The sequence below is a fragment of the Callithrix jacchus genome, chromosome 18, assembly GCF_049354715.1.
Source record: "Callithrix jacchus isolate 240 chromosome 18, calJac240_pri, whole genome shotgun sequence".
Taxonomy (NCBI): Eukaryota; Metazoa; Chordata; class Mammalia; order Primates; family Cebidae; genus Callithrix; species Callithrix jacchus.
The window spans coordinates 40,620,324-40,632,792 of record NC_133519.1 but is presented as its reverse complement, the minus strand read 5'-3'; the positions used below and the strand labels follow the sequence as shown (position 1 = coordinate 40,632,792).

The following is a 12,469-nucleotide window of genomic DNA, read 5'->3' as shown; positions in this document are numbered from 1 at the left end:
AGAAATCCTGGGCTCAAGTGGCTTTCCTTGCCTCAGTCTCCTTAGTAACTGGGACCACAGGTGGGTATCACTACACAAGGTAATTTTTAAATTTTTTGTAGAAGCGAGGTCTCACCTTGTTGCCCAAAGCCAGTCTTGAATCCTACACTTAAGCGATCCTTCCACCTTGGCCTCCCAAAGTGCTGGGTTTACAAGTGTGAGCCACCTCACCTGGCCAAAAAATAACAGATATTGGTAGGAATGTGGAGAAAAGGAAACACTTGTACACTGCTGGTGGGAATGTAAATTAGTTCAACTTCTATGGAAAACACTATGGAGATATTTCGAAGAACTAAAAATAGAACTGTCATTCAACACAGCAATCCCACTGCTGGCTATCTACCCAAAGGAAAATAAATGATTATATAAAAAGACACCTACACTCACATGTTTATTGCAGCAGTATTTAAAAAAGCAAAGTCACGGATTCAACCTAAATGTCCACAACAGTTGATTGGAAAATGTGGTATATATACACCATGGGATACTACGCAGCCATAAAAAAGAGCAAAATCATGTCCTTTGCAGCAACATAGATGGAGTTGGAGGCCATTATCCTAAGTAAACTGACACAGAAGCAGAAAATAAAATATTGGATGTTCTCAATTACAAGTGGGAGCTTTCTCCATCTTTATGTCCATGTATACTATTGTTATTAAACAAATGATACTCATGGACATAAAGATAGAGAAAATGGACTCTGAGCACTCCAAGAGATGGGAGGGAGGGAGACAGCATTGAAAAATTACCTACTGGGTACAATGTCCAATATGAGGTGATGGGTACATTAGGAGCTCAACCCCCACCAGATGCATGTTATACCGACGTCCAACGTAACAAACCAGTACCCCCAATATAAAATTAAAATAATAAAGTGAAGTAGATACTGTTGAGAAGCGGTTGCTTCACAGCCATTTACTTCTTGTGCTCTGGGTCTATAATCATATGGAAGCCTTTGTGAATTTAGGTTCCTGGACCCCAGAAAGCAGGTGACTTAGGGCTCATAAGTATTGTAGAACTGAGATAGTGAAAGCAGAGGAGAGGATTGGGTGGGAATAATTAGCTTAACTCATCAGGCAGCTGGTCATAATTGATGGCCAGGAGTTTCGGTTACATGAGCTTCCTGTGGTCCTCTCAGGAAATGGTAGACAGCATGTATTAACTAACTGATTTAAAGACATAAACCCTTCAATCTTATTGGCTTAACACCATAGAAGGTTATTAATCCCTATACATAAAGTTGAATGCCAGCATTCCTGGTCGGCAGGAATAGTCTTTCAGAAGCCAGACTCCACCCATCCTCTGTCTTTGCCCTTGTGCAGAGCCTCCCTTGAAGTGGAATGCAGCACTTCTACACACTGGCTCAAGCTCAGTCTCTGAGAGGCTGGGAAATGTAGTCCCTGCCTAGGCAGTCCCCTTCCACAGCTCTACCTGTCGGGCAGGAGTGAGACTTCTTGATGGTCACATAGGTGTATTTCCCAGATGAAATTTGAAGTTTAGAGGGATTCCCAAACTGCAGAATGAATAATCTTGAACAAAAGGAAGCAAAGTTTAACCCCTAACTTGAAGATGCATATTATGGTTTGGAAGAGAAATGATCTTGGAAAAACATTCGGGGAGCTTGAGTTCTGTTGTCACCCACGGGTTGAGTCCATAACATGGTCATAAGGGAAGATATAGGGAATAACAGAGGTAGAGGCTGGGTGTGGTGGCTCACCTGTAAACCCAGCACTTTGGGAGGCCAAGGGGTTGCGAATCACTTGAGGTCAGGCATTCAAGACCAGCCTGGCCAACATGGTGAAACCCCGTCTTTACTGAAAACACAAAAATTAGCTGGTATGGTGGCACATGCCTCTAGTGCCAGTTACTCAGGAACCTGAGGCAGAAAAATTGCTTGAATCTGGGAGGCAAATGTTGCAGTGAGCTGAAAATGCACCACTGCACTCCAGCCTGGGCAACAGAGTGAGACTCCATCTCAAAAAAAAAAAGAAAAGAAAAAGAAGAAGAAGAAATAACAGTGGTAGGGTAAGTGCTTCCACTTTGCAAACATTTCCATAAGAAAAAATGTTTGCAGTTATTGAAATGTGCTAGTTGAAAAGCACCTGAAACCAGTTATACAAATAGTGAAAACTAAGTCACGGTTATGGGATGGAGGTATAAAGCTCACCTTATACACAATTTTAGAGAGAAAAATTGTGAGCTAGTGGTCCAGGTGAAATCAAGGATGTGACTTTCGAACTAAAATATTCGAATGTTGTCTTCCATTTCTTTTATTTTTTCTCTGTCTTTTCTTTTTCTTTTCTGATTTATTTTTTTTACTGTGCCTCCACCTGAGTGCCTGGGCCAGTGGTCCAGGTGCAGGCAGCAGAAAGTTTTCCAGCTCTTATAAGCCTTCTTTTGGTAAGTCAGTGACAACCAAGGCTTATAAGCCCTTATGAACCCAAGGCTTAGTAACCCTTACTTGAAATAAGATGAAAGTTTGAAACATAAGCAGATGACCTTGTTCTCTGACCTTGTTCTGATTTCTCTGAACCCACTCTCTGTATGGACCTCTCAAGCCTCCAGCCTTCTGACCTTCTTTTCCTAAGGCGCACTTGGCCTTGCAGATGATGGCCCTCCTAAACAGAGTTAAATCAAAATATGCCTTTGAAAAACACCGTAGTCTGTGGGAAAAATCCCACAGTCATTAAGAAGTTTATAGTGTGGTGCTCTGATCAAACTTCTACCTCTTCAATGAACTGCCATTTCTGATCAAACTTCTACCTCTTCAATGAACTGCTTCTTTCACTAAAACTTTAAAATGTATATTTCAACAGGTCATTCGATCCCGTCCAATATCTGTGCAATCCAACATGGTAGCCATTAATCACATGTGGCTATTGAGGACTTGGAATATGGCTTGTCTGAATTGAGATGGGCTGTAAGTATAAAGTATACACTGGAGTTTGAAGATTCTGTATGAAATAAGAAATATAAAATGCTTCATTCAGGCTGGGCATGGTGGTTTATGCCTGTAATCCCAGCACTTTGGAAGGCTAAGATGGGCAGATCAATGGAGGCCAAGAGTTTGAGACCAGCCTGGGCAACATAAGGAGACCCTATCTCTGCAAAAAAATTTAAAAATTGGTAGGGTATGGTGGTATGTACCTGTCATCCTAGCTACACAAGAGGCTGAGGCCTGAGAATAGCTTCAACCCAGGAGTTTGAGGCTTCAGAGAGCTGTGTTTGCACCCCTGCACTCCAGCTTGAGTGACGAGTGAGACCCTGTCTCTTAAAAACAAAACTTGCGGCTCATGCCTGTAATCCAAGTGCTTTGGGAGGCTGATGTGGGTGAATCACTGGAGGCCAGGAGTTCAAGATCAGCCTGGCCAACATGGTGAAACCCCATCTGTACTAAAAACACAAAAATTACCCAGGCATAGTGGCACAGACCTGTAATCCCAGCGCTTTGGAGGATGAAGCATGAGAATTGCTTGAACCTAGGAGGCGGAGGTTGCAGTGAGCCAAGATCATGCCACTGCACTTCAGCCTGGGTGGCAGAAAAAGACTCCATCTCAAAAAAAAAAAAAAAGAGAGATTCATAACTTTTATATTAATTATATTTTGAAATAGTATTTTTGATATATTGGGTCAAATCTCATTAAAATTAATTTCACCTTTTTTTACTTATTTAATGTGGGTGTTGGAAAATTTAAATTTACATGTGATGTTTGATTTCTACGAAATAGAAGTAGTTTAAAAAGTAGTCTAAATTGTTCCCTGGTGTGTGTGTAGTGGTGTTATGCCTTCAGCTAAACAGTAAGCTCTTAGAGGGAAAGAATTTATCTTATGTACTCCTTCATAAGCTGCAGCCTCAGCTTATGTCTTATATATACACCTTTATAAGCTGCACCCTCAGAAGGGCCCACAGCAGTTAGGAAATGCATGTTTATTGGGTTCCTGAGGACCTTTTGAGTACTCTGGCATTTCATGATGCCAGACCAGGGGCAGTGGTTGTACCTGGGGTCCCTTGGGCATGTGGGGTGGCAGGTGGGGAGGCAGGTCTTGGGGGAGTTTCACCAAGAAGCAACTGGACCAGGAGGGACCTCTTGGGCGCCCACAGTCAACTGAGTTTTGGAAACTCAGTTTCCCACTGTTTAGGAAAAACTTTTAAACTGATTTTCCTCTGCTCTCATACCACAGCATTCAACACAGAAGACTTCTGTAAGCAAATGCAGGGGAGTTTTCCTTCACACACACCAAGTGGCAGACATCAGCAGGGTGTTGTTAATTCAATTCCAACACTGTCTACCTGAAGATAGTGTCAGATCACCCAGGATGAGGGCTGAATCCCCAAAACTGTCCCTGGACACCAGTTGCAAGTGCGGGCTTCCAGAACTTCTGATGACCAACTTTAAGTTTGGGTTCTCACAACCCTCCCTTTGGATTTGATTAATTTGCAAGAGTAGCTCACAGAGCTTAAAGAAACACACTTGCCAAGTTACTATAAAGCATACTGCAAAGAATATAGATGAAGAGATGCGTAGCGTAGGGTATGGGGGAAGGGCACAGAGCTTTCATGCCCTCCATACGTGTGTCACCCTCCAGGAACCTCCACCTGCTCAGCTACCTACAAGCTCTCCCAACCCTTCTTTGGCCTTTGGGCCATTTTTTTTTGAGATAGAGTCTTGCTCTGTTGCCCAGGCTAGAGTGCAGTGGTGCGATCTCTCCTCACTGCAACCTCCACCTCCTGGGTTCAAGAGATTCCCCTGCCTTAGCTTCTCAAGTATCGGGGATTATAGGCGTGCACCACCACAACAGGCTAATTTTTGTATTTTTAGTAGAGATGGGGTTTCACCATGTTGGCCAGGCTGAGGTCATTTCTGACCTCAAGTGATCCGCCTGCCTCAGCATCCCAAAGTGCTGGGATTACAGGTGTGAGCCACCGCGCCCAACCCTTTGGGCCTATTAAGGAGACTTCATTCACTGTCCATGAATGATGCATGTCATGTCAAATTGTGATTGGACAAAAAAGTTATGATCGAAACCCAGCAAGCCCTGTCTGTTCAGATTCTTCTGGTCTCTCCATGCAGCATTCCATCCTTCACAGTAGGGGGAGGACCCTCTGTGGAATGAAGGTCTTATGACCTGCAACAAGATTAGAGTCCTGCCTTGGGCAAGTGAAAGAAGGGGAGGGGAAGGTTAGAGGGAGATTTTTCTGTTTCCTGAGGTCTGCTTCTGATGCCTGAAGTGTCCCCAGCATTATGACAAAAGACCGCAACAAGGGTTAAGGGAGATATGAGCTAGGAACCATGGACAAAAACCAACTTGTATATAATCATAGTATCACACCCATGAAACAGCTTTCCAGGTGCTTCGTAGCCACAGACTCTGGAGCTGTCTGGCAGTTCTGCTAATCATTCACCACCTGTGGGTACTTGCTCAGCTGCTTGTGGGCAGTGTCTGGTTTGGAATGGCCAATTCCTATCTTCAAAGTCCTGGGATCAGGATGTTCATGTTTTAATGAACTATAGGCAGCCTTGATGTCTGGCCAAGGTGGAGGACTAAACATCCCAGACATACTGTACGTGGGGCTACATGCCCTGCATTCATCCCACTTCCAACCTCCCATTGCGGTTGAGTCAGTGCTGCTGTTGTCCCTCCTCTTCCGACCATTCATGCCCAGTTTGCAGCTGCCAGGAGCAGCTGTGCAAATGAGTGTGGGAGCCGGAATAAGCTCTGCTACTCCTGCCTCGTGTGGACCACGGAGCTGAGGTTCAAGAAGCAATATTGAGTGATCATTGTGACAGATGCCAATACTGCCCCCCAAACACCAAAAAAGAGTGACCAAATGCAATTACGCTTGAGGCCTGAACACCAGGGCTCCTGGAGGAGCAACAGACTGCCTGCTTCTCCCAGGACAAACCCAAGAACCAAGGAGAGTCCCTGGGGTTCTCTTCTTTGAGATTCACTTCAAAAGAATCACTCTCAGATTTTCCCTTTAAATCTCCCTTTCTCAGGCTCAGAGGGCTGTTACCCAATACCTAGAACTCTGTCTTCCTAGGTGCATTAGACACTCGTCAAGCAATCACAGAGAAAGGAAGCTGGTGACTATTTCACATTAAAATATCAGTGGCCAATACCAGCTCACTGGGCTGATTCCTCTCAATGAATCTCCATTTTCAGGATTCTTCCCTTTTTGTATCAGATAGGGATGGCTGGTAGAAGCAGAGCTATGGGATATGGATGGCTGATAGAAACCAGACCTTACACATTTGTGGGATCTGGTGACAACATCTATGGAAAGCTGTTGCCTCACTGCTGTATCAGAGACCTGAAGTCATTTCAGGTTGAGGTGGCAGCAGTCAGCAAGAACCATGTTCTATGAAGAAGGAAAGAGCAAAGAGAAATCAAAGCCAAAACCTACCAGGACAAACTGGAGCCCGTGTCTTCCTCTCCCTGTCTCATACTTCAATGGCAGGCAACCTGCAGAAGCAACTGGCACCCTTCACACCTCGGAGTAGCTCTAGGCCTGGCTGTTGCTCATCTAGGAGGGAAGCCCGCAGATCAGTGACACATGCATGAGCTACCACGGTACCTGGCACCCTACTCCTTCAGAGTATTCTTAGGTTGCTGCTCCACTTCTGCCTTCAGATTCTCATGTAAATTCCACCAGTAGCCAAACCTACTTTGGAACCACATTGGGAAGAAAATTCTGGGAAACGTGGTTGAAGCTTAGCTATGTGGACACTACTACAAAATCACCACATCCTCTAAAATCAATACCCAGGGTGGGTGGCTTTTCAGAGTCATCTCCTGGCCAGTAGACATTTTGAAGTGGTGGTGGTTGGGGGAATGCAAGCGGGTAATGGGGAGATGCTGAAGGGGGCTTTCTTGGAGGTCTTCAAGATGGGTCTATCACAGATAAGTAGAAAAGCCAGATAGGTGCTAAATATATGATATATCCAAATGTTCAAAAGTATGTATCCATAAAGAAAATGTCTGACCTCACAACTGGACCAAAATGATGTGTGAGAATGCTGAAGCACAACCAAGAGTGAATGAGTGTCCAGGCTTTTGCTGGGCACCATCATGGCAACCCACTCCATTTTCCTCTCCTTTCCGCCTCTGAGCTCTGGGCAGGACAGGAGAAAGGAAGCCATGGAATACAGGGACTGCTATACCCAGAACCACCTCAAGGGCTGTAAAAGGGTCCCCTGAAAGCCCATTCACCAGCTTCGCCTTCAGAGTGTAAGTTGAGTTCGTTCCCAATGTACCAGAATGGAATGGAACAATAGGCCATATTCCACCGAATGTGTAGGCTTGTCTTGAGACACATTTCCTCTCTGTGGGGAAGTGGTGGGTGTGGTGAGATGATAAAATAGGTGGAAGGCAGGTCTTTCCAAAGCCCAGAACCTGAAGTGGCTGCATAAAGTGAGGCTGTACATGAGTTTTGCACGTCTCTCCTTCGGTGGACAGATTGAAGGTTCCATGGGAACCTTTATTGGTCATGTGTATCCAGGGCTGTTTCTGTTCTTACATGGACTGTATCAGGCAGTAGTAATCTCCAAAGCTGTAATATTCAGTGACTCTCTCCTGTATCCATCTCCTCCCAGGAGTAAGGGAAGATGTGCCAGGCTATGGAAAATATCCTATGGAGGTCTGTTGAAGATGGTGACTGGCTGCCTCTTGACAGTTTATGAGGTCAGCTGCGTTAAAGGAGGGCTGATATTGATGAACAGGGAACTGCCACCAACGTTCATGTACCCCAAAGAGTGGCAGCACCTCACCATGTTCATCCTCCTCACTCTCAATGGCTGTGTGGACTTTGTGAGCAAGAACGTGCTGCCTCAGAGGTGTGTGGGCCTAGAAAAAGGTACCCTGGTCCTGATTATCTATGAGCTCCTGCTGCTGATGGTGTCACATGTTAAAGAATCGGAAGGGGTGGAGCTGCACGTGCACTCTCTGCTCATCCTGGTGGTGTTCCTGCTGTTGCTGGTGTTCACTGCAGAGCTGTGGGCTCCCAACATGCCTCATCTCCAGCTGATGGAGACCTTTCTGATCCTGATGATGGGCTCCTGGCTGATACAGGCGGGCTTTATTCTATACAGACCTGTCTCTGGCTACCCATGGCAGGACGACGACATCAGTGACATCATGTTTGTCACCACCTTCTTCTGCTGGCATGTGATGATCGATGCCTTGTGCCTGTTGGGAATCTATGGCTTCTCTTCCTTTTGGCATCGTTGTTACACTCCCAGCTTAAAGCTGACGGGGCCCAAGGAAGCTCCGTATTACGCAAGCCCTCCAGGACCCCTCTACAAGTTGCTGCAGGAAGTGGAGCAGTCAGAGAAAGAGGACCAGGTCCTCCTTTTTTCAAAGAGCTCCCCCGAGACAGGGCCTACAGTGGCTGGCACATCATCCACCTCGCCTTCCTCCTGTGGGCTCCTCAGCCACGAGCATGGCACCCTCCTTGGTGAAGGTAACGGCCTTGAAGGCTAGCAGTCGGTCCCATCTGCTGATGCATTTTCTTTTCTTTTCTTTTCTTTTTATTTTTGAGACAGAGTCTTGCTCTGTTGCCCAAGGTGGAGTGCAATGGCACAGTCTCGGCTCACTGCAACCTCCGCCTCCTGGGTTCAAGCGATTTTCTGCTTCAGCCTCCCGAATAGCTGAGATTACAGGTGTCCGCCACCATGTCCGTGCTAGTGCATTTTCTATCCCTGAGACTGTAATTACTGAGAAGATACTGAGGGAGGGATTGAGAGAGACGATAATGAGATTTGGGGGAGGGAGGAAAAAGGACCAGGAGAACAAATTAGTGAGCAAGAAAAGCCGCTGGGGAAGAGACCTCAACAAAAGGAAGGAAGGGCTGTGGAGGGAGGAGAACAGGGTCTGGCAGTTATGCTGTCACTAGTGGCTTCATCAGCCACGAGGGATTGCCTCTTACCTGAAGGAATGAAGACTTCTCACAGCTCAGAACTGGAACTATTCAAGTCCCATCTTGATAAAGAAAAGTGGGTACTTGCTGTGTTCACCAACGTGGTGCCACTGTGTGGAGGTGGCATGCCAGAATTTATAATTAATTCATACAGGCTGAAATTATGCTCGTTTTGCCTCCTCCTCTCCCCCTAGCTTTCAAGAATTGGCTTCATTTCAAATTTTACATATAAAGTGAGACTTTTAAAATAACTTAATAACATTTCAAATTTCCATAGTTCAAATTTTTATAGAATTCAAATGCTTGGTGCTTTCCTGACTTCTCATATTATCACTCTCACTCCAGCCCAAACTTTCCTGTTTCACCATGACCACCTTGCACATGCAATTCTTGAGTCTGCTAATTTCTTTTCTTTGCAAATCACAGCCAGTCATCCTGCAGTCACATATTTACCATGTTCTTAGATTCCCAGTGGCTGGCACTGGGAATAAACCTACATCCACCTCCCACCACATCGAGTATCCCCAAGTCAGCCTTCTCCAAGAACTCTTATTGATTCCCTTGTTTTGGAACGCTTAGGCACTTACATTTAATCTGCCCCATTATTGTGCTCACACGGGTGACACACTTTCTTTTATACTACCTGAAATCACCTTCCTTCAGGAAGTTTTCTTCATGCACTAAAGTACAGGCTTCTGAAGGGAAAAGACTTTGCCTTATCCAAGTTACAAAATTTCCTATGTATACCCCAGCTATGGATCACGGTTGATGTTCAATAAAGGCTTCTTTGCTTCCAGAGTCTTCCCAATCCTGTTTCTTCTAAATGTGCTGTGGAGAGGGAGGGGGTTTTGTGAAACTGTCTGGGTGACAACAGTCCTGAACCTTGAGTCATTACCTTAGTAATGGACCCACTCTCTTCCTTGTTTTGGGGGATAATAAAATCCAGTAACTTGTTCCTGTAGTTGACTCTGTTATTGTTTTGTAATCCTCACAAATGTTTCTATAAGGAATCTCCAGAAAACTGAGACTCCAGCAGGATGGCTTGCCCAAGTCCCACAGCTGGTATGAGGCAAGACAGGAACGTAAATGCAGGTGTGTCTGATGCAAGCGTGACTGTGACCTCTGGGACAATGACTTTGCTAATGGCAATGGAAAAGGGAGTTATCTCAAAATGAAATAAATAAAATTGTGAAATAAAGAAGAAAGAAAGATGGCTGGGCTCTGTGGCTTACAGCTATAATCCCAGCACTTTTCGAGGCCAAGGTGGACGGATCCCTTGAGGTCGGGCGTTCGAGACCAGCTTCACCAACATGGTAAAACTCTGTCTCTACCAAAAACACAAAAATTAGCCAGGCGTGGTAGCATACACCTGTAATTTCAGGTACTTAGGAGGCTGAGGCAGGAGAATCACTTGAACCTGGGAGGTAGAGGTTGCAGTGAGCTGAGATTGTACCACTGCACTATAGTCTGCATAACAGAGCAAGACTATGTCGAGAGAGAGAGAGAGAGAGAGAGAGAGAGAGAGAGAGAGAGAGAAAGTAAGCCAGCCAGCCAGAAAGCTCACGTAAAGCAAACAGCACAGTGTAAACAGCCTAGACCTCCCTTAGGAGTGTGTTTATATAACACTTTCTGTTCCCAGTGAGACCCTCAATCTCCCCTGGGGGGTGAGAATCTGGCAGACTCCCAACTTCTGGCTGGGTGTTATATTTTTGGGCTCAGATGCAAAGTGAGGGCTGGGGATAAGACCTGTTTGTGACCAAGGCTTCTAACGTTTGCCATTTCCCCTTTACTCTTGGTTCCTACACTCTTTTCAATTACCTTTCTCCGGGAGCCTTCCTTTTCTCTTTACCTCTCTTACACACTAACAGGAGATGATGAAAACGCACAAACACTTAGCTGCCTGTTTCCTGTCATGAGGCCTAATTCCATAACAACAAACCTCTGGTAATCAAGTGATACTCCCCAACATCAAGTGATACCCCCCTCAAATATTTAGTGTAGGCAATAAGCCTGCCTGTTATTAACTTACTATTGTTACGATGTAACAGAAAGGTCCTCCCCCTAAAGGTACTCAAGAAAAAACTCAAAACACTTGGGGAGAAGTCTGTCATTCTCACAGAATTCCACCAGAGGGCACTAGGTTCACACCACCCTGGCCAAGCCTCTGGCTCTCCAACCCCACTAAACCAGTCTCCCCAGTTGGCTTTAAAAGAAGTGGGAGAGGAGAAAGGACAGGGAAAATGCAGAACCAGACTAAGAATTGCCCAAGCATCCAGAAAACATACCCTAGACTGTTTATTTCCCGTTAAAATTTGGCAAGTGAATGTGAAATAAACAGGGATCCAAATTAACTAATGGGGTGGGAGGGGAGGGAGGAATCGCTGAGGATCCCATCGAGGGTTTCTTTGGAAATGGTATCAACTAAAGCACGTACTCTGATCTAAATAGTTTTTTGATGAGAATGCTAAGTTCCTCAATTTTTGAATTAGCTTCAGTAATGTTCTAATCAATCCACAGAACAAAGATGTGTATGGTGTCAATTGAGAATAAAGGACAAAATCTATCTACAAAAACCCCAGATTCACAAAACAATAAAACTAGAGGCAGATTATCAGATGTGCAAAATGATCTCTGAAGAGTCCTTCAAAGAGTGTTTTTTTTTTTTTTTTTTTTTCAGTAATCTAGTTATTCACAAAGAAAAGATATACTGAGTGTCTGTTAGACACAAGTCACTGGGTAAGCTTACCCAGGATTGAGAAGTGAATGGTTGGTCCCTGTCCTCTGCACCTTCCTCAGTGAGGATGGTAGGAAATCCAGTATTTTAGAGATGGTGGCCTAGGAACACATCACCCAGAGACCAAAAAGACTAAAGGGAGGGGAGCAGAAAAAGAACAGCACCTTGAAAGCACATTGCTCTAAAATACTGCCTAATGTGACTTCAAGTTACTACGAGTTATCTAGGCCTCAGTTCCTCATCTTTAAGACAGAATGATGTGAAGATCTCATTCTAGAATGGTATGGCTTTAATTTTCTCAATAGGACAGATCTCCCCAACTTGTTAACTAAGATGAACTTGATTCTTCCCAACTTTCCAAGTAGTTTCTGTTAAAGACATGATTCAGGGTAGAGCTCAAACAGACCCAAACCCTCCGGCCTCACATGCAGTTTGGGAACTGAAGTGCTCCTTGATTGAGCTCAGCAGGCATACAACAAAACTCAAATCAGGCTAGAGATATGGCTGAGAACTTCCAATTTCTTGTCTTGAACCAAAAAATATCAAACGATCAAAGACGATAAAGAACAATTCCTCCATTCTGAGTGCTAGTTATTGAACTGAAGTACAATGTAGTCTCCTCTGATTATATCAAGTGAAATGTGAAAGTTTGGCCAACTGCAGCTTCTCCCTAAACTACGGTTTAAGAATAATGCTATCAACTTCCAGAGCTGTTTCTTTTCTTCTTCGTTTTTATTATAATTATTTTGATTTGGTTTAAGATTCTACTATGGTCCATT

The 12,469-nt window shown here is 44.7% G+C and overlaps 2 protein-coding genes across 22 annotated transcripts in view; one reads left to right on the top strand and one right to left on the bottom strand.

Moving 5' to 3' along the window:
• Window positions 1-12,469, bottom strand: part of RGSL1 (regulator of G protein signaling like 1) — a 140,324-nt gene that overhangs the window by 124,406 nt on the left and 3,449 nt on the right. For 6 of the 21 annotated variants that reach the window (XM_035279747.3, XM_035279744.3, XM_078355075.1 and 3 more), the window contains exon 2: window positions 6,446-6,565. The exons of 11 other annotated variants lie outside the window; for them this stretch is intronic. Coding sequence is in view for 4 of the 10 variants with exons in the window: in XM_035279744.3 (XP_035135635.3) it covers window positions 6,446-6,486 (41 nt within the window). In the remaining 6 variants the exon portion in view is untranslated. Of the gene's footprint in view, window positions 1-115; window positions 211-6,445; window positions 6,568-12,469 lie in introns of those variants that run through there. 4 more of the 21 variants (XM_078355067.1, XM_078355078.1, XM_078355069.1 and 1 more) reach the window with 3 other exon arrangements.
• On the top strand, window positions 7,423-9,747 carry TEDDM1 (transmembrane epididymal protein 1). Its single transcript, XM_035279762.3, has one exon. The coding sequence runs from the start codon at window positions 7,465-7,467 to the stop codon at window positions 8,518-8,520; it is 1,056 nt and encodes a 351-aa protein (XP_035135653.2). The 5' UTR covers window positions 7,423-7,464; the 3' UTR covers window positions 8,521-9,747.